The sequence below is a fragment of the Brassica rapa genome, chromosome A01, assembly GCF_000309985.2.
Source record: "Brassica rapa cultivar Chiifu-401-42 chromosome A01, CAAS_Brap_v3.01, whole genome shotgun sequence".
NCBI classification, from domain to species: Eukaryota; Viridiplantae; Streptophyta; class Magnoliopsida; order Brassicales; family Brassicaceae; genus Brassica; species Brassica rapa.
Genome location: NC_024795.2, coordinates 28,192,214 through 28,213,817, shown reverse-complemented (window position 1 = coordinate 28,213,817; position 21,604 = coordinate 28,192,214). Strand labels below are relative to the sequence as shown.

General features: G+C 35.1%; 5 protein-coding genes across 6 annotated transcripts; 1 reads left to right on the top strand and 4 right to left on the bottom strand.

The window, feature by feature from the left end:
• The first annotated feature begins 584 nt into the window (after positions 1 to 584).
• On the top strand, positions 585 to 1,624 carry LOC103849996. Its single transcript, XM_009126697.3, has one exon. The coding sequence runs from the start codon at positions 646 to 648 to the stop codon at positions 1,345 to 1,347; it is 702 nt and encodes a 233-aa protein (XP_009124945.1). The 5' UTR covers positions 585 to 645; the 3' UTR covers positions 1,348 to 1,624.
• A 313-nt stretch (positions 1,625 to 1,937) lies between these two features.
• LOC103849995 (leucine-rich repeat receptor-like serine/threonine-protein kinase At2g14510) lies at positions 1,938 to 5,954 on the bottom strand. Its single transcript, XM_009126696.3, has 9 exons — positions 4,908 to 5,954; positions 4,245 to 4,797; positions 3,367 to 3,827; positions 3,161 to 3,296; positions 3,012 to 3,083; positions 2,863 to 2,931; positions 2,705 to 2,776; positions 2,305 to 2,376; positions 1,938 to 2,203 (listed from the first exon to the last, which is right to left on the bottom strand). The coding sequence occupies exons 1-9, from the start codon at positions 4,987 to 4,989 to the stop codon at positions 2,164 to 2,166; spliced, it is 1,557 nt and encodes a 518-aa protein (XP_009124944.1). The 5' UTR covers positions 4,990 to 5,954; the 3' UTR covers positions 1,938 to 2,163.
• Positions 5,955 to 6,287: 333 nt separating this feature from the next.
• Positions 6,288 to 11,542, bottom strand: LOC103849994 (probable ATP-dependent DNA helicase CHR12). The gene is made up of 11 exons (XM_009126695.3): positions 11,013 to 11,542; positions 10,430 to 10,586; positions 10,223 to 10,287; positions 9,955 to 10,143; positions 9,196 to 9,741; positions 8,846 to 9,105; positions 8,551 to 8,769; positions 8,267 to 8,474; positions 8,036 to 8,189; positions 7,362 to 7,967; positions 6,288 to 7,157 (listed from the first exon to the last, which is right to left on the bottom strand). Exons 1-11 carry the CDS (start codon positions 11,223 to 11,225, stop codon positions 6,472 to 6,474), a joined length of 3,303 nt encoding a protein of 1,100 aa, XP_009124943.1. The 5' UTR covers positions 11,226 to 11,542; the 3' UTR covers positions 6,288 to 6,471.
• Positions 11,543 to 13,576: 2,034 nt separating this feature from the next.
• LOC103849993 (uncharacterized GPI-anchored protein At3g06035) lies at positions 13,577 to 14,901 on the bottom strand. The gene is made up of 2 exons (XM_009126694.3): positions 14,655 to 14,901; positions 13,577 to 14,222 (listed from the first exon to the last, which is right to left on the bottom strand). The coding sequence occupies exons 1-2, from the start codon at positions 14,737 to 14,739 to the stop codon at positions 13,684 to 13,686; spliced, it is 624 nt and encodes a 207-aa protein (XP_009124942.1). The 5' UTR covers positions 14,740 to 14,901; the 3' UTR covers positions 13,577 to 13,683.
• A 2,029-nt stretch (positions 14,902 to 16,930) lies between these two features.
• LOC103849992 lies at positions 16,931 to 17,890 on the bottom strand. Of its 2 annotated transcripts, none has more exons than XM_009126692.2 (2): positions 17,538 to 17,890; positions 16,931 to 17,456 (listed from the first exon to the last, which is right to left on the bottom strand). In XM_009126692.2, exons 1-2 carry the CDS (start codon positions 17,661 to 17,663, stop codon positions 17,130 to 17,132), a joined length of 453 nt encoding a protein of 150 aa, XP_009124940.1. In that variant the 5' UTR covers positions 17,664 to 17,890; the 3' UTR covers positions 16,931 to 17,129. The 2 variants fall into 2 exon arrangements, 1 of the variants encoding a protein (XP_009124940.1); XR_004458201.1 differs by having other exon boundaries at positions 17,167 to 17,396; positions 17,538 to 17,770.
• Positions 17,891 to 21,604: the final 3,714 nt, after the last annotated feature.

The following is a 21,604-nucleotide window of genomic DNA, read 5'->3' as shown; positions in this document are numbered from 1 at the left end:
GTTTGGATACATCGGTCTTTTGAGGTGGATGTTTTTTGATTAGGCAGATTTGATTTCCTTAGCTTAATATCTCTTCCCGTTGAGACAACCACACCTACTTTGACTCATTGATTTGTAAAGATTTCTTGGTTTTCTTGCATCCACCATAACTCATATACGAGATCCAATAAAAAGGATGGAATTGAAATGGTAGTAGATTATTGTCAGTTGGTAAGATATTTTAAGTGTAATTGGCTGTTCACGATGATCATGTACCGACCATACATCGTTAGCTGTTTATTACCCTCCTTCATGCACTCTCTCGTTTAAGTCCCAACTCCCATTGACCGACCATTCTTTTCCTACAAATTCAATCTCGATCGCTGCAAGATTTTAATTACTTTATAATTCTACAATTGCATGGCTGGTCTCTATACTTTTAAAATCTTTAATACTCTTAAAACTCATAACTCTAGTTACATTGTCTGTAATTTGTCTCCTTGTGTCTCCCCCTAACGTGTCTACGTGGTCGTCTTCCTCATTAGTACTAATTCTAAAAACTCATTTTAATTATAATTAATTATTAATTTATAAATTCACTCTGTTTCTCCTTTTAAAACCTCTCCTTTAGACACACGTCTATAGCACGATTCATATGTAGAAGATATGGTTTCAGAGGCGGTTTCAAAGACTGAATCACCACCGTTGATCGGACCTCGTATCTCTTTCTCAGACGGTGGAGATTTCATCTGCATCAACCCCGTACACTGTAAAGAGCTAGAGAAAGATGTCTTCAAAGGGTCAGTGAAAGTCTCCGACTTTGAGTTCTTGTCTGAGAATGCGAGTCCACAGAGGATGCATACCGCCGACGAACTCTTCTCTGAAGGAAAGTTGCTTCCTTTCTGGCAAGAAAAGCACTCAGAGAAGCTTAAAAACGTTAGCTTGAAGACAAACGAAGAAGAAGAAGAAGAAGAAGAGAATCGTAAAGTGGAAGCAACGATGAAGAGTAACGATTATGATAAGAACAGAGTGAGTTGGTTTATAGATGAAGATCCATCTCCTCGTCCTCCGAAGTGCACAGTTCTTTGGAAAGAGCTTTTGCGGTTGAAGAAACAGAGGAACACTAGGTCGTCTCTGTCTCCGTCGTCGTCCACGTCATCATCGAGCTCGCTTGAGGAAGCGGCGGCGAAGAGAGAGGAGAAAGAAGGGAAGAGAGGTAAGAAAGGATTAGAGAGGACGAGATCGACGAGCATGAGGATAAGGCCGATGATTCATGTCCCTGTTTGCACTCCTTCTAAATCCTCTGTTCCATTGCCTCCTCTGTTTCCGCTTAGGCTTAAGAAGAACAGAGTAGAGAAACGCACTTGAAAAGTTTGAATCTTTTTATCTGACACAAGCTTATTAGTTTATTCGTTCGGATTCTCATGTGATATGTAACTCTAGTGCTTGTGATTAAGCATTTTTAGGTGTATTTGTTTTTTGTTTTATAAGTTGAGATTCTAATGTGTGAGTGTGTAATATGTTCCTCTGTTCTGGATCCAAAAGCATGTCATTATCAACAGATGAACATGTGATTAAGATTTGTTGTATGTTGAGATGTGAAATGTTGGAGACAAAAGAGTAAATGTCAAAAACAAAAACAAAATGATGAGCCATGAGATAGAAAGAGCAGAGTAATCTGTTTGTTAGTTAATGATGATGAAAAAGACTGATGGGCACATGCAAGATTCAAATGTTTTCTAAAATTTACTTTTCTCTGCACTAATTGAGTCTGCTTCACCATTTTGGAACTAGGCTCCACTTTTTACAGACTATAGCTCTCTTTATTCACACTACTCTTGTACTCTTATGACATCTTATTTGGAATATTGATAGATATTTTATCCCCCAAAAAAATCTCTAAAAGTCTGATTCCAGGTGAGAATGGATCTAGTTGAGAATCATTACACTGACCTCAATAGAGGAAACACACATAAACTCTGTTTATCACAAATACTCATAATACAATTTTTTGTATTCATTACACAACATATGCAATCAGTAATCCCTTGTCCCCCAAAGTAAGTAATAAAAGAATGAAGCATCCAGATATATGTTAAAGTAGGATATACACGTGAGGCTTCTAATTTACAAAACTATAACACAAACTCAAATCACTGTCGTCTTCTTCTTAAAAGGGCTGAATCAACGTGGTGGTTGAGTCAAAAAGGGATTACCAGAAACCCTGGAGTAATAAAGCATCAGAGAGTAGTTGTATTAGCTAACTCAAATGTCAGATTTGTATGGGGAAAAGTGAAAACCACTCTTGGAGTTTTGATAGCTTACCTTAGCTCAAGCCCTGGCTTCTGAAGAAGTTTGCTAGGAACCTTGCCAGTTAGATTATTGTTTTGCAAGAACCTAATGGTCCACAAAACATATATACTAAGTCAGTAACTCATCCCCCATGGCAAAAAAAAATAGCGACAAATGCAATGATGTATAAAAGACATAGTTAAAGTAAAGCTATGGACATTAGAATATAGTGGTATAGTGCAATGTCTACTATGGCCTTTAATGTTAAAAAGTAAAGCTAGATGACAAAGAGGGTGTATGCCATCGTAAGATTCAAAGGTGTTATGTCTTTTACATCCACAAGGCAAGAATCTTGAGCAGAAGAAGCATACAATATGCACATCTAAAGTAATCAAAGGACTGTATCTATAGTAATATGAGAACTGAAACTTACAGCTCTCTTAAGCGTGGCACTCCATCGAAAAATGAAGGAAAAGTTCCACTAAAACGGTTGTCTTCCAAGTGCCTACAAGTAAAATGTATGATATTAGCTTATGAGTCTCTGTTAAGTTGTGCAGCACAACTAGTGAAATATAAGAGTTATCTGCTTACACTGATTCCAGAAACTTGAGTGAGCCTAAGTCAGGTATACTTCCCGAGAGAGAGTTGTTTCCCAGCCAACTGTTCAAAACACATGAATATAAATTGATTTCTTGAAGTTAAGTCATAGTACTAACTCTTCACTGGTCAAGGTTCCTTACATGGAGGACAATGCTGTTAATTTAGCAACTTGAGGTGCTAGAGAACCTGAAAGTCCCATACTAGTTAAGTTCCTGGTAACAACAATGGATTAGAAAATTTTCAAACTAATGCATAACAAAAAAAAAACATAGACGACATCCCAACTCACAAAGCTACTATACGAATTCGAGGGCCATCAGAGCAAGTAACACCAGTCCACGAGTAGTTTTTAGGCATACAAGGATCTCCATTCCAATCAACCGGTACGTTCTTGAAACTTCTTTTAATAGCATTCAGAGCAGTCGCTGCATAAAAAAAAACACAAAGTCAGCATGTTATCAGCATCTAACGTCTTATCAAACTAAACAGTCATACCATCTCGAACAAGAGTTCTCCCTCCAAGAGATATCAGCTCAAACATTTCACCACCATTAACAAGAGGAGCAAGAGTTGAGCCACTTGTAGGAGTTAGAGTCAACGTTGTGAGACCTTCAAGAGGCCACCTGCTTGCAAATATAACCGAACCAGCTGGAGAGACAGAGAGCTCTTTATAATACGCTATACCGTTCACAGAGACATCAAAGACGCTGGTTCCATCTCCCAGTGAATCAGAGTCATGAGCAAAGTACAGCGCGATGTAATAAAAAGAGTTTTTCAAGGGCATTGGTGGCCATGTGAACTCCAGAGGCTGAACCTGGTTAGCTCTTAGATCAGTGTTGAATATCCTCGAAGGCGGGAGGTTCCAGAAACCAGAAACTTCTAGTTTTCGATTGTTTGGTACTGTCGAGTTTAGAGAGTATGGCTCCCAAAACCTATCAAACTCATCATCTGGAAACCTGAAAGCAACATATGTATTTGAATAAGAAAAATGCTGAAAGAATAATACAATACTAGTGAAACATATCAGAATTGAAATCTTAGATTGACTCAAGTGGTAAAGAAGTTTCGATGGAAAATTGAACTATATAATAACCACACTGCATGTATGAACAAAGAAGAGGGTAAACTATATCAATAGCAAACTCAAAATCAGGACCGATACTGAGATTTTGGAGACTATAAACAACGATTTTAATTTCATTTTATGAACTTTGTTTATGTAAATTATCTCTTAAAATTTAGTGGTTATACGTAAATGTTTCATTTGTCTATGTTCATGACCGGCTCTGCTTAAAACCGTTCCTAATATTCAACCTTTCATACTATAACAAAGCACTAATCTCTAAGAACTGTACAATTCTCTAGGAGCTTACCTGATGATTGGTCCACTGTACCCAAAAGCATGCCTAGCAACAAGACTCATCCCAAACTCTTTGAACTTAGTAGAATTATAAACAGTACCATCAAGCCTAACAACCTCCAAGGCCGAGATAAACGGATCCGAACTCGTATACGTATTCGAAGCAATGCATACGCTTATGGACTTCCCCTGCGCTAAGAAAACACCTTCGTAATAAGAAGCTAAACCGTCTGCATAATCAGCAGTGGTATTAACAACTCCCCAAAACGTCCCGTCGACGATCTGATCGAAAACCGGCGGAGGAGTGTCCTTTCCGTTGACTCCTCCGTAGAAATAAGTCGACCTGATCATGTACTTCCATCCACGAGAGACACTGATGACGTAGCAGAACTTGCGACGAGTGACGGAAGGGTTAAGAGGAAAGGATCTGAGGGTTGATAAGATTTGGTCTAGGACTTGTCCGGAGACGTTCTTGGATGTTCCGGTGGAGATGAGATCCGTGTCGGATTGCCATTTACGACCGTTGATTAGAGAGGAGGCGGAAGCGCCGCAGTCGATCAGAATAGCTAAATTAAAAAAAAAATCAGAAATACATTTTTTTTAATTAACCTGGAGGTATCCCGAACCTATGGAAAGAAATACAAAATTGAATGAGAGAGAGAGATGGAGGGCGTACCGGAGGGAGGAGAGGGCTGAGAGAGAGTGGAAGAGAGGAGGGATAAGACGGCGAGGAGGAGAATGAGGCGGAGGTAGGGCATGGCGGCGGTTGGAAGAAGGAGGGGGGGGGGGTTGACCTGACCCTCCAGCTCCAGAGATGAGGAATGAGGAAAAAGCAGAGAGGAACAGAACAGAAGAGAACAGAACAGGTCAGAGAGGTTGAAGATGACGACGTGATCTCTTTATTTGTATTCCAAGTTAGGTATTTTTTTTGGTTCTTTCATTTCTGTTTTTTCTTCTAGAAAATAAATAAAATGTTTTATTATTCTGTTATTTCTGTTAGGGAAGGTCTATGTAAGAATTAAACCGGCGGTCACTCAGGCCTAGCTTTTCTTTCAATTTTCTTAATATCTTCAAACAAAGACATTATTGTATTTGTGATTTGTTCCATGATATAGTTAGTTATGTGTAACTAGATATATCAGTTTAATATTTTTATTATATAATGGTTGTTTCTTACATATATATGTTCCATGCGGTTTGTGAAGGTCAATTAAATCACTCAAAACTTTTTTCCGGTTTACCTGCCTCTGGAATTTGTTTAGTATATTTATGTTTTAATATAAGCATTTTCAGACAAAAAGATCTGCACATATATTTTATTTACTAACTTATGTTCTTATTCAGAAGTGTAAAATTCATGTTATCAAAGAAAAGTCTAAAATTCATTAACATGTTTAAGTGAACCAAAAATATACTTGTCTCAAACTTTAAATACTTATAAGCACTTTGTAATACTTTACGTTACCTCAGTATTTTTTTTTCTTTGCTTACTTCAGTGCAAATTTGCATTTGAAGCTTCGGATGCAAAGCGTGTTCGTGCCCCGCAATAATTTAATTTCATGTGCTCAAAAAAATAAAATAGAACAATGGTATCTAACTATCTATTTGCATTTTGTCTAAAGGTCATGCACGTCTACTTTGTGGCCGACCACACCGGTCCAAATGTCCCTAAAGTATAATTGATTTAGTAAAATATTATTAAAATTAATAATACCCGTTGAATGCAATTTTGAGATTTTGGTCAGAGGAATTTAATTAGATATAAAGTGTTGGTAAGTAAACTATTTATTTTAAGTGGATTTCACATTTCCTAGCTATGTAGTCTCTCAAATTCCTTAGATTTTTATAATAAATTAAACTATTAAAGACAATAAGCTTTAGTCCTTAGTAAAATATCTCCTAATTGCGCCTACACCGTTTTAGAACATTAGTATTAACAGAGATTTTGGATCAAAAATAAATTGGTCTCTTAGTTCTTCTGAAGAGAAAAAATATTACATATGTTTTTTTCTTTTTTGATGAAGGGTTTTTCAATGCTGAATCTAGAATCGTTCTATATAAGAAAATAACTAAACTTAACCCGAGACCATCTAAAAATAAATGCATTACATGTTAGAATGGCATAAAGTTCAAGTTGCATTGGCAAGAAGAAAATACTTCTCTAAAAGACTTCTAAAACACACAAACATACAGGTAGAAGAAGAGACCAAACTCAACTCAGATCTCACCTCAAATCTTTCTCAGTTTCTTCTACTTCCATTGGAACTTTGAGCTCTAGAATCAGACGAAGAACACGTAAAAGAGTACCTCGACCTTTTCTTCTTATGAGAACTCCACTTGAATATTGGCTTTTCATCATTCTCTTCTTCACCATCTTCTTCTTCTTCTTCTTCAGACTTCTCTACTCTCTGTTTCCCACTCATCTCCTGTCCTCCTCTTCCTTCCTCCTCTTCCTCCTCGCTCGTCTCATCACTCACCACTTGGATAGGTTCTACCACTCTTTTACTCGTTGATGTTTTTGCCTTGCTTGCCTTCTCCGCTCTCCTCTGTTTAAGAGAGTATGCTGACACGTCTTCACCGCTCTCCACAGCTTTCATCCACTGCACCTCGCTCAATGAGTCGCTATAAACGATCTCTTTACGCTTTCGCTTGCCTGTGACACTCCCAAAATGGTACTTTGCGTTGTTAGACTTGTCATCTTGGCTCTGTGTGGTGTATGCCCACTCAGGGACTTCCTGCTCTTGCATCAGACGTGTTCTGTAACTCTCCTTCATTCTCCTCTCCTCGTCCATTCTCTCAAACATCCAAAACTCGTCCTCACTACGAGCCGCGAGCCGGTTTATTTCCCTCTCACTGGGGACATCGTTCCCTAGTGAGCTTGTTCCTTTGCGCATGAGCTCTTCAAGCATCTCTCTTCTGTCTTGTGCTGTTATTAATAATCACAAAAGCACACATTAAGAGACTACCATACTGATTCTAAAAATCGTTCTAGTCGCCTAAGCACTAATCCTCTATAAGAGGCCTAACCACATATTTGTTTTATTTTTTATTTTTGAAAGAATGTTAAATAAAAAAAAAACAAATATGTGATGTATATATATTACACATATTTGTTTTAAAGAGACTTTACCTGTGGAAGTTGTGTTGAAAAGACCAGCTTGTATGACTTTAGCATCAATCCCCATCTTCTGCTTTGCACGCTCCAATATCACTTCTTCAACGGAGCCAACGCTAACCAAAACAAACACTCTCACTTCCTTCTTCTGCCCTATCCTATGAGCTCTATCCTCAGCCTGTTGGTCCATCTGTGGGTTCCAATCACTGTCAAAGATAATAACAGTGTCTGCAGTCTGCAAGTTCAGACCGAGACCTCCAGCGCGCGTGCTCAGAAGAAACATGAAGTAAGGAGAGTCCGGCTCGTTGAACTGCTTCAGCAAAAGCCCTCTTTGATCCGTCTTTGTGGTACCGTCAAGTCTTAGGTACTTGAAATCGTTAAGCGTCAGATAAATCTCGAGGATGTCAATGAGACGAGTCATCTGAGAGAAGAGCAGGATTCTATGCCCGGCCTTGCGCAGCTTCGGAAGGAGACGGTCGAGGAGCTCGAACTTCCCTGAAGCTCTCACAATCTCAGGCTTCTTCCACATGTTGTACTCTCCTCCAACGAATAGGTACGGATGGTTACAACACTTTCTCAGTTGCATCGTTAGATTTTGCAGACTCTTTGACTTCCCGGATCCTGCACGTTTGCATTGGATCAGCTTTACTTAGAGATAGAGAGATTATAAGTGAGTTAAAGCTACAAACCTGTTTGAAGGCCAACTCTGCCCATGTCCGTAACTTGTTTGTAATACACTTTCTGCCATGCTGACATGTCACACTTCAGTATCACCTGTGTCTTTCCAGGAAGGAACTTCTCTACTTCGTCCTTTTTCCTTCTCAGTATAAACGGTCTTATAACCTGAAAGCGACAGTGAATCACATTGAACAATTTTGTATGAAAATTTTAAGGGAAAAATAGAGTGTAGAAGAACCAACATGATGCAGACGGTGGATAACCAACAGCTCCTCTTCATCAGTAAGACTAACGTTAGCACGATCAGCAAACGGAGCATTAAACCATTCCTCAAAGTTCTGAACCGAGTTAAAGATGTGAGGAAGGAGAAAATTGAGTAGTGACCATAGTTCTTGAAGGCTGTTCTGTATGGGTGTTCCCGTTAACAGGAGTCTGCGTTTTATCCGATAGCTGCAAAATCCATTATAAACATTAACAGTCAAGCTAACATCATTCACTTGAGAGAAACTAAATATAGTGATGTTACCCTGTTAGTAGAGTCTTTGCAAGAGCAGATTCATGGTTCTTCAGACGATGTCCTTCATCAACAATCATGTAGTGCCAATCAATTTTCTTCAAAAATGCTTTATCTCTCATGATGAGATCATAGTGGGTTATCAACACGTTGAACTTCCCTTCTCCTGCAATTTTCTCCCTGATTGCCTTTCTTTCCTCCAAACGTCCATCATAAAGATAAGCTGCAATGCTGTCAAAAAAAAACAAACAAAATGGATTATATTTCAGACTCATACCAATGGGAGTAAAACTGTTTTGTCACATACCTTGGTACCCATAAAGCAAACTCGTTTACCCAGTTTGGTAGCACAGCTTTTGGAGCCACTATCAGATAAGGACCAGGCACACCTTTATTCTCCAGAAGATAAGCAATCAACGAGATTGTTTGGATGGTTTTCCCCAAACCCATCTCATCAGCTAAAATCCCATTAAGGTTGTTGTTGAATAGAGAAACCATCCACTGGAGTCCTTCTATTTGGTAAGATCTTAGTTCCCCACCTTTTAGAAGTGAAGGCTGCTCCGTCACCTGTTAAAAAGTACACATTGTCTACTTAATAATCACTTCGTCTCTGAGATGGCAGCAAGTTAAACAACTAAGCATAGAGATTAAAGTTACCTTCTCTTGAATTGAATGGATAGCAGAGTTATACTGCCTCTGGCCTTCAAGTAAATCATTGGAATCATCATTATTATCAGATTCAGTGACGTCAATATCCTGATCAGGAAGCAAATCCTGTAACGGTTCGCCTTTCGGAGCATCGAGTTCAGATAAATCAGATTCCGAGTCTTTCAGTGGATCAATGCCGTCTGGTAGTTTAGCATCTTTCTGCCGCTGAACAGCAGCTCCCAAATTAGTAAGGAGTTTGTTAGTCTCTTCTAGAAGAGTGGTGAGCCTTTCGTTTTTGCTCTCCTTTACTAGTTTCATGTATGCTTCTTGGTCATCGGATTTAAGGGCCATTAGCCTCAGCTTTTCAGCGCGGGTTGCACGTTGTCTTTGTCTCCCATGCCATGCCTGCACACCATCGTTTCTTTGCCTGCGGCGTTTTTGAGTCGCCTGGATTTGCAACTGGAACTCACGAACTGCATTGAGCACTTCTGCGAAGAACTTCCTCTTGGCGGTTTCAATCAGATTCTTCTCCTCTTCTTCCAAACGTGACACCCTCTGAACAAAGAATTTGAACACATCAGCGATGCATAGCAAGAAGTTTGAAAACTATAATAAACAATTTATCATGTCATATGCACTAGAAAGTTTCAATTCTATATACTCCATCTCTAAAGACAAAGCAGAAAATATAATTTAAGATATCACTTTTGCCACCTAATTTGCTAGACTTATGAGACGCTAAAATAAAGTTGTAAGAAAGTAAATGACCTCGGCATCACGTTTCTTTCTGAACTGATCATCAGCTTCCGTAGCAAAAGGATCTCCAATACCATACCAAAGACGAGGCAACCGCATCATACCCCAGTCAAACAATTGGCTACTGACATCAGCACAGTTCATACGTAGCCAGAACTCCGAGCTCACCTCTGTTCGAACCTTGCTTTGCAACTCTCGTAGCTGCGACTCACACCAATGCAAAATGTCAATACAAAACATATCACAAACTCAAATAATCACTGAGAACATCTGATGATACCTTTAGCCCATAAAGCTCGAGTAAGCACTTCCCTTGCAAGTCTTCACCTCTGGTGGAAGGTAATTCTGATATAAAACACAAGACAACAACATCAGCAAGTGCATTCCTCTTGAACAAAGAATAGTTCAAAATTGTTCTAAAGTAAGAAAGATTACAACTTGTAAATGGTTTAAAGTAAATTAGGAGAATGGGATTATGGAATGTAACCTTCAAGCTCGGATAAGCGGCGCTGAATAAGAGTCTTGTTCCGATTATCCTGCAATTCTGTCAATCGAGAGCCTGATTCAATGTTCGTTCTCTGCTTCAAAAGTGCATCCTCAAACTCTCCCATCAAATCACCTCCATAAGGAGTAAAATCATTCCCCTGCACAACAAACACCATTAAAGCTACAACCTTTACAACTCAATGAACAAACAAAGCCACTGAAAACATGCAATTAGCCAACAAACTCCAAAACTAAATGCCTCATTAACAATTGAATGGCTTACAGGCAGAGAAAGACCACTAAAGCTACAACCTTTACAACTTAATAAGCAAACAAAGCCACTAAAAACATGCAAAAGGCATAGAAGAGCCAACAAACTCCAAAACCTAATGCTTTATTAACAATTGAATAAGCTTAGAGGCAGAGAAACACCATAAAGCAAGAACCTTTACCATCTAATGAACAAACAAAGCCATTGAAAACATGCAATTTGTGAAGAAACTCAACGAAGAGAGAAGAAAGCACAGAAGATAGCCAACAAACTCCAAACCTAAAATCTTCGAGAAGCAATTGAATAGGCTTACCGGCGGCGGAGGCACGACGGAGGGAGGGAGAGAAGAGGAGGAGGAGGAGCCATGGTAGATAGAAGAGACGGCGGCGAAGAGGTGAGGAGGCAAAGGAAGGTCGCGAGAGATGTAATTGAGAGCACAGATCAGAGACTTGGTCGTCTCAACAGGCTCTTCCCGAGATTCGACGACGACGACGCTGCTGCTCTCTCCTAGCTGCTGAGCCACCATGGCGGGAACTCTCGTATGTTGATGTGTGTATCCCTCCCTCCTTCGATTTCTCAAAAATTGATTTGATTTCTTTTTTTTTTTTTGTATTATCTTTTTTTTTTTCTTTTTGTCTTCTCAATCGCTCTCCTTTGCCCACACACCACACGAGAGAAAGAGAGACCGAGACAAAGATGAGACCGGAGAGATAGATTTGGAATCTGGCTCACGCCTTCTTATATATTTACATTACTACCCCCCCCCACCCACTTATTCTTAATGGGCTATAGTTAAGGCCCATTTATTAGTTTTATCTATTGGGCTTCTATAATTTATTCAATTTTGCAACTAGAGATATTTGTTTGCTAATGTATTATTGACTCTTGATGTCTTATAGAATTGTATGTGTGTTAGGATACTTTCATGATATAAACTGGATGATTTAAAAAAATTCTTGTTCTAGTAAATAGGAAACAGATCCAACATAAATGGATTTAACCTCTCAAGGTGATCATGAAGTTGTATAGAGTGAAAAAAAAACGATGTTTTAAAAGTAGTTTCTTGGTTATAGACTTTAATTTTTTCATATATAGATTCTCTAACTTCGACCACAAACCAGTTTTAGTATCAACAAGATCTTCTTATATTAGAGGACTTAGTTGAGCTTACACAAGTATATATGGTGGACAAGTTAGTTAAAAACTGAAGAGATTCCCTTCCAATCAAAATTCTAGAGAGAGAGGGATAACATCTAACTTTACAATGAGTATACATACAAACTGAGTATTTGAGTAGTTATTAATTGTTCATCAAAACTAGCATGCATTATGAATGATGCGTTCATGAAATCAAAAGACGCATTGAGAAAATAAAATGTAACATATAGTAATATAATATAGAATTAATAATACACATAAGTCAAATAATAATAAAGTTTAGATGTATAGTTCGTCAAATAAAACTATTTTCCATGCACAATTCATGGTGGAAGGCATGAATTCTATTAGTAAAATTTGGGATTTTTAACCGGTTGAGCAATGCCACAAGACTCATTCAAACCAATAACTATAAATTGATAGTTACCAAGATATCAAATTCAATGTTTCAACTCGTCTATGTAATTGTCTATTTCTTGGCTAGAGAGAAGATCTACATTGAAAGGGTGTTAAAGTCAAGTCTATGAGAACATAAAGTCTTGTGAGTGTGTTTGTTTTTGTAATGGACTAGATCAATCTATATTGAAAAAATTGTACATGGTTTTTATATTGTCAATGTTGGAGAAGAGGTAAAATAAAATTTCTTATCTATTTTGTTATTATACTGTCTTCGCATTTTTCTTTCTCTGTTTATAAAACCTATTTTAAACTTGTTTCTCTTGTTTTTTTTCAGCTACATAATGCTCTCGAGCTCCAGAGCTCCCTTATGTTATCAAGAATCATTCTCCTTGAGGAAAGCCTCAACAAACTATCCTTTGATACCTTGATTCAGTTAGAGGACCTGACAACATTCTTCACAGAAAGGGTTAAGAAGTTGCACAAAGACCTGTGTTCTAGATCCAAAGGGAGCAAGGATGAAAATTAGTCTATGAGAATCTGATCCCGAAGTCTTAGTCTAAAGTAGTCTGTATCTTAATAATTGCCTAAAAGTCTTTTCCAAGTCCTAGGGATCGTATCTAATGAGTCGGATAGTTAATGTATCTGGAACGTATGACTATTTTTTTTAAGGACTAACCAAATTTGTGTCTATTGTTTCTGTCTTTTGTGATCATGAATGTTGGATTTTATTTATTTAGAAAGGATGACTCTTCTTCTTTCTTTTTTTTTTGAAAAAAAATCCAATGTGAATATATGGTCCCATTAAAATGGAACCGGCCCAATTCGGGATCAGTGATATTTTATCGATTGTGTCATATTTTAAACCAGTCCCGAATGATATTTATTAATTATAGTTTTTATTAATTTATCGAATATTCATTTATAGAATTTCTACAGTATATGGTTTGAAACAACTATTGGGTCTATTACATATTTCCATGCATGCATCAATTCTGGTTAATCTGGTTTCGAGTTTTTAGAAAGAAATATAATTTTGCCGGGTCGATTTATATGCTCATCAGTCCATCAGTTAGGGCCTTAAGCCTACATTAAATATTGGACTGCATAAAGTTCCCACGTGACAAAGAGCCAGATGGGGTGTCGGTCGTTTGAATAATCTTGTCTATGTCAAGTTCTCAACCAAACTCACCGACAGAAAAATATATCTTATTATTATCACACATGCAATATGCTTAGTTTAACTTGTTTTGTCAGATGATTTAGTATAATTTGAATACCTGACATATCCCATATCAGTTTATTCTAAGTTAGGAGAAGATATATTTGTTTTAATTGAAATAAAAATAGTAAAATATCATAAGCAGAAATTATTCATAGTCTAAAGAAGAGTTGAGACTAAAACAAACTCAAAACATGTGATAGATATCTTAACAGAGGAAGAAACAAAAGGACATGATGAGAACTAGCAAATAATTAACTAGTCCAGTACTAAAGGCGAAGCCACTAGAATCATCATCATCATCATGATCATCTTTTGTATCTGTATCCGTAGAATAGCTTCCTCCTGGTGTGTTGGTAGTAAGAACCACAACGATCCAATCATTTTCTTTACCAATACCCATTCCTGTAAACTTGGAATCGTTCAAACTCATAGAGTATTGCGACTTGGTGAAGTTTGTGAGGACAAGGCTCGACTCTAAACGAGGAACACATGCGGGCATAATCGAACCGTCTCTTGTGTCCGACACGTTTAAGTGGCATTTAGTTAGAATCTTAGGGTATTCTGCGAACTGTGGTTCGGTTCCAGGTACTGTGGCTGAGCCAGTGTTGTTGGTACATGGTCTGTTCTTGAACTGCTCGGCGAGTTCGTCGGCTAGACACTCTGCGTTTTCGTTCTTGTTTAAGATTGTGAGATTCTGTGATGTTCTGTAGCTGTTGATGCCTGTGAAAAGAACGTCCTCTTCATCTGCAAGTCAAAAACTCTATTTAATATCTATATAATTTTTAGGAGCATATAAATAATCTTCGATGAAAGTAATTTGTAGATTAGTATACTTGAGAAATCATTAGTTGTTTAGAACTAGTGAAGAACTTCTAAATGAAGTGAAAGAATCGACCTACGAGATTTCAGACCAGATCTAAAATAAAACACAGCGAATCTATGAACAGTACTGTCTATGAAGAGAGGGAATCTTCAAGAACATATAATTTTTTTTTGTTGAACGGCTAAAGTATGATTGCTTTTGTTTCTATGTTTTCTTCTAAATTTTGTTTTGCTGTGGAACCAAATATAGAAGTTTTATTTTTGTTAATTACATTTAAAACTTTAATGTTCATTTCTCGAAAAGAAGAAAGTGTTTACTTGAAAAAGAAGATCATGGAAGACAGAGAGAGTTACCAGTGTCGCCAAGCACAGGGCGGTTGAGGAAGAGAAGGATGATGGAGAGAAGGAGAAGAAATGGAAGCTTGTTGTTAATCGCCATTGAATCTGATTCTAGAGAACTCTTTGATGAGACTTTGTTTTATTTTTTCTTGGCGATGAATGGCTTTTTATTTGTATAAAAGAGTGAGAAGATGGTTACTTAGATTTTACTCTTGATAGTTATTTTTTATTGCTTTTCTTGTATGCTCGATTTTAACGTTGCACCGACCATTCTAGTCCCTTCTAACTAACTTATTGGCTGCGGCTCCTATACGCAGTTCTTATTGACTAATAAGTTCTTGAAAACTCAATGATTTAATTGATTTACTTACAAAATATCAACCGTAATTGCCAAAATGTAATCGAACATACCCTGAAAGATCATAACCTAGCACGTTCGTAAGTTATCACCGTCCCAAAATCAAAACAATGAGACCCATAAATCACATACCAGATACATTACTTTTAATAATTGTAAAGTAGTTCAAGTTTATAGCTTAATAAAATATCTTATATATGATTTTACCAATTTCAAATGTAGTAGTACAATATTTTATTAGGTAAATCAAGATGACAATACATTTTGGTTAGTATATTATATCGCACTATATAAAAAGAGATAAATACGTAACTATATTTATTTGTGAAATTAAACCGGTTCCACAAGTCAGGGTAATACCTGATTACTTGACTACGTGTGTTTTGTAGGAAACATGTTTTCAGTATACTTTCACATATTGATGGTTAGTCTTATTTGACATTTAATTTAAATAAATTACAGCTAGTTGACAGAAAACATACAGCTGCTACATACAAATGTCTACGTTGTGGTTTTTTTCCATTTATATCAAAGATTTTGCATAGAGATTAAATATACTACACTGGTAAAATGGAAAGAGAGAGTGATGGGCATGTGGGTGTGAGTTTTGATTTTTATTCTTTAGATTTGACTTTTGTCTTTTCAAACACTGTTGCCAAATGCCAACATAACTGTAACTCTGTAACTTTGAGGTCACAAAGAGATTGATTGGTTGTGGACCTGACATGAAAGATTTTCCAATCTCACATGAGACTCAACTCATCCTGATTCCAGATGAATTCATCTACTGATAACTGAAGACATGTTTCATGGGGTGTATTTTACACTTGATTTCAAATAATTAGAAAACTGGTATGGTAACAGCGAGTGAATAAAAGTCTGTAAAGAGTTGCATAAACTGCACCAAATCCATTTGGATTGATGGTTCTTCCTTCATCCCCTATATATTATTAAAAGATAAACATTACAACTTTTGAACCATGGTACATATCATCACGAGAATCAATTTCAAAATTTTTAGAAAAATAAGTTGGTCCATCTAAACATATAATATACTTTTCATTAACCTAATCATATAATTAGTTATTAATATATAAATATTTTTCATTATTTCCTTAAATAGAACATACAGAATTATCTAATATGATCAATATATATATGATAATTAATGATTTTAAATAATAAAGATTTGATAATAATTTATACATCCTCTACCATTTTTGTTTTATATTAATATTATTAAAATAAATTAAAAAATCAAATTAACCAAATAACAAAACTTTAGATTTTTCTATATATATGTTATATTTAAAAATTTTAAAAACAAATATAAATTAATAAAATTTTAAAAAATCTCACTTTGAAAATTTGTTATCTATGGTTGAATTTTTGTTTATAACAAGATACAAATGTTCATAAATTTATATGTGTAAGATGTCTTATTTAATAAATATTAGATTAAATATATATATATATATATATTAGTATCATTTAAATTAAATTATATATTATATAAAATGCATAAATAATTAAATTTCAAATTTTTACTGAACAAATACTAAGAATTTAATAGTTTAGTTTCAAAATTTTCATTGAATTTGTAAAAATGATTATTAAATTAATAAAAATATTAAAAGTTCCATATTGAAAATTTTGTTATCAATGTTTCAATTTTTTTTTATAAAATATAAATGATTATAAAACTATGTGAATAGGAAATTTTTATTTAATACATATTTATATTTTAAAAATATACTATGCATCAATGTTCATAGCATTTTAAATTTAATTATAAACAATATAAAAGATAAAAGTCATTATTTGAATGTATTTACCATAAAATGATTGTAAATAACAAAGATTACTTTGATTTATATGGCCACACCAATTTAGTTATATATATGTAATAGTCACTGACTTCTCACTAATTTAATATAAGTGAAAAAACACAAATAAATAATAATACATAAGATCGTATGTATATACAACATTCATCCCGCGCAATGCGCGGATCTTAATCTAGTTCTTATTAATTGCTGATTTTACAAACATCAAATCTATAAATATGAATAATTAATTATATATAATATGAGTTAATGACACAAAATCCATGTCTTGAGTCTTGATTGAGGCTAAGTAAAGAGATATGCTGCATCTCTGAAGGTTCTTCTTGGATTAGTTGAAGCTGCATGATGAAGGGTGATGCGTTCCTGGTTGTTGTTGAGAGTTGTGGAGTTGTTGTTGTCATAAACATAATGAGGAAACTGTTGCTTGGAGACAAGGGAACCGAAACTCCCTTGCTTCGTCTGATGAGGATGATTATTTTGTTTCTTTCTTGGCTGAGAACATCTTGGGATGAACACTCCTGTCCCTTTTCTCTCTCTAATTAGGTTGTAATTCTGCACATGGTACATCATATATGGTGTTGCTAATGTTTGGTAGTTTTCGCTGAACAAACTCTGTATTTGATTTCAAATATATATATAAACATCCACATATATTCACTAGAGAGAGAGAGAGAGGGATTAAATTGGACAAACCTGGAAAGAAACAGAAGAGGAAAGTGAGATAGGGTTATTTTCATCTTCATCTGTGATTAAGAGATTGATCTGTTTGCGTATGTCTGCATAGAATACATCATCATCAAGCTCAAGGTCCATAGCCATATTTCTATCTTTCAAGTAGACTATCAATTAGCCTTTTTGCTGTCTGTTAAAAGAAGTGTTGAGAAAAAATGGTTCAAGTGGAGTTGTGTGGGGGAATATTCAAAGGGTGGTATAAATAGTCAAGAGCTTGGGGTTTGGGGGTAGAAAACTAGAAGTGCATGTGGGAGAGTGGGGCAAAGTTAAGATATAATAAATATATAATGCAATCTAACCTGGCAAAAGTAAGTCCCCACACACAAATGGGTCACCAAGGAAGGTGTGTACAATGATGCTACTACTTGAAAATCCTAAAGATATAAAATCAAAAGCCATATCTATCTCAACTTATATTTCTTCGTTACACATAATAAAATTAGTATATCTCATCCGAAAAACTCATCCCTCTCACTCAAGTATACAAACCGATATTCATTTTCTTGTATGGCTCAGAGATCATAGTTCCAATAATCTCCACACTTTAGAATGGAACACCTAACTACTTATCCAACGTCTTTTCCACGCATTTTAATTTTATATTTGCTCTCGAGCACACCGTCTAAAACCTTGAGATTTCTTATTGTTTAATTTTTTTCATACCAGAAAAAAATCTTGAGGTTGCATGGTTTGCTCATACTATTTCGAGTTTTATAGCAATATGTATTTTTGCAGCCATTTGCATTTACATCCATTAAAAACGAGAGCGGGTGGCCTATGCATATATACCAAACTATATGGAACCGTGTGGTCATATTTGATATGTTTTAACTATTAATTTACATTCAACATGTTAGGAGAATAAAGTTGGAACCTAATTATAGCTTTTGAAGGAAATACGTTGATTGTTTGTTGTTAGCCTCGTGAAGAAAACATGTCCAAACCACTATTCAACGAATATGCTCAACCTAAACATATCGGCCCAGCTCATATAAAATATAATTTTAATACGATTTTTAAAAAATTATATTATTTAAAATGTTATTAAGTTTAGATATGAGAACATATAAAATAAAGAAATTTAGAAATACATGTAAATTTATTTTTGTTCTTAACAATTTGGTTTTTTCTTTGAAAAAAATTATTTTTTAAAAAAAATTGGACCTCTAATATCATGGTCCGGAGGCAGTCGCAGTGCTCGCCCTCGTGGTCGCCGGCACTGACTCGAAGACAACATATTTACATAACGTATTAGCATATATTATAATGAAGCTTTGAAGAGTTGGTCAATTCGTTCAATATATTATAACAGAATATGTCTCCATGATTTGATTTGGTTGGACTACGGGTATTTGATTCTAACTGAAAATATTGTACGTACATATCTTGAACTTTTTCTGGTATGAAAAAAATTAATCCTCAAAGCACATCATCCTCAAATGACTACATAAATAACGAGATAAAAGCTGTAAAAGTAAAGTATCCTAGAGGAGAATCACTGAGAGAATTTACAATCACAGATTCTCTAACGAGCTTCTTGCTAAGGTTCATGTCATGTCACAATCACCAACTTGTTTTTTTTTTATTTAGCCTCACCGACTTGCCATTTCTAAATTATATAATGACTTGATTAACTGAGAGGACCTTCAATAGTAGTATTAGGAAGAATTCTTAACATTTAAAAAAATGAAATTAAGAGAGAGAATAAACAAAAATTCTTAGTTATGAATTTTTAAAAAACTATGGAATACTAAAAATACACATGTCATTCAAATAGATGATTAACTAGTTAAAAAAACATAAATAAATAATTTTTTTTGTTTTATATTGGAAGTGCTTTTAAAAGCACTTCCAATGATAGTTTTTTACCATGAAATTTTAAAGTTATATATTAGTGTATATATAAGGGTATATTAAAATCTTGAAAATCCAACTAATAATATGTTAAATTAGATATTATTAGTTGAGTTTCCAAGAATTTTAGTATACTCTTATATAAATACACTAATATATAACTTTAGAATTTCATGGTAAGAAACTACATTGAGATATTTTTTTTTGTTCTACTTACCATTGAGGTCTAAGGACGTGTTTATAGTTATTATTGTGACATCAAATTATACGAAAAAAGACTTATTTTTGGGTTCACTCCCTATGGTGAACCTGTAGGTTCACCAACCAATAAGATTATGTTATTTCAAATTTGATATCTTTTATAAAAGGAAACAAAATATTGTCAAGTTATATTATGTTTTTAAAATAAAAAGATAAAAATTAAAAATAAAAATTGTAGTAATTACAAAAAATATTTTTAACGTCGTCAGAAAAAAACTAAACCCTAAATCCTAATCCCTAAACCCTAAATTCGAAACCCTAAACCCTTGGATAAACCCTAAACCCTTGGATAAATCATAAACACTAAATCAAAAACACTAAACACTAAACCCTAAACTCTTTTTTACCTTTTTATTTTAAAAACGTAATATAATTAACAATATTTTGTTTCATTTTTTAGAAGATATCGAATTTGAAATAATGAAATCTTATTGATTGGTGAACCTCACCTAGAGGTTCACCTTAGGGGGTGAAACCAAGAATTAAAAAAAAATACCCGTAAAACGACTTCGATGCATTTAATGGAATTATAACAATGACACAACAAACAAGTACTCGTCAAGTAGGGTAAGGAAGTTGAGCCAGTGGAAGATTGTGCGGTTGAAGTGGTATACATGTCTCATGTCTGGGTGGAATGATCATTAACGGTATAAGTTGTATGAATGTACTAGTTATTTTCCAGCACTATAAGAACGAACATAATAATTTTATTTAATTATATAAATGTAAAATATAAGTGTCACAAGACGAATGAAAAACTAATTAATTCCTCCTTGTTTTACAAAAAAAAATTACTTGGCTGTAATAGTATTTTTGTTGAAAAATCACATCTTAAAATTGAAATTAGTGAGGATGTTCAGTCCCAATAAACCAGACCAAATAAATCGATCCAAAGTCCAAATAAACTATTTAAGCTGGTTCAAACGATTATATATACTCTACTAATTTATTTGATATCTGATCTGAAACCACAGCTAAATACGAATTGAACCAAATTTTAAGTTCTTTCGAAAATCAAAATATATCATATTAAAAACCCAAATTCTAATAACGTGATCCACAGGAATTAGTAAATGGTACCAGTTGTTCGAAATAAAAGCTGAAATTAGCAACTTTAGGAATATGATATATAATACTACAATATATGTTCGTAAGAGTTTCTTGATCTAGCTTTTAAATACAAACACATATGCACGTAAAAGAAATACCTTTTTCAGCAAGTGGAAGTGACCAGCCAGAGTACAGGCCTACACGTGCACTCGTTAGTCGTAACCTCGAACCTCAGAAGATTTGTCAGACACAGATCAACATGATCCAGACATCATCCTTGTTCTTCTTGTAATTAGTTTCACAACCTTTCATGTTTTTGGGCCTAAACCAAAAGAAAAAACACATCTTTATAGAATTGAATAAATTGCCCTGATGATCTGTATACTATTTGCCGCCTTTACACATAAAAGTAAAAGGCCCTAATCGAATTGAAAATAAATATATACTTGGGTATGACGTAACTAACCATAACAAGACGATTTTTAATTCATAGAATAGGCAGCTAAAAAAAAGTTACTGGTTAAAATAAAACGGAAACTCCATTCCCAATAAATGAAAATGTTTAACGGCCGGCGCAAGACCAAGAAAGCTTATCAAAAGGGAAAATTGCACCAGCCGGAAATCAAACCCGGGTCTGTACCGTGGCAGGGTACTATTCTACCACTAGACCACTGGTGCTCATTTATTCTTCCCGAAATGTCACGTATTTGATTGGCAAACCAACTCGTATTATTACAATTATACAAATTATGTTTATCTTTGTTATTACTTACATGCATATGATGAGGACTCAGCTTATAGGAAGATAGTGTCATGAACTCTCAAGAGATTACGACGAAGTCTCGTGATGACAAGAAAACTCA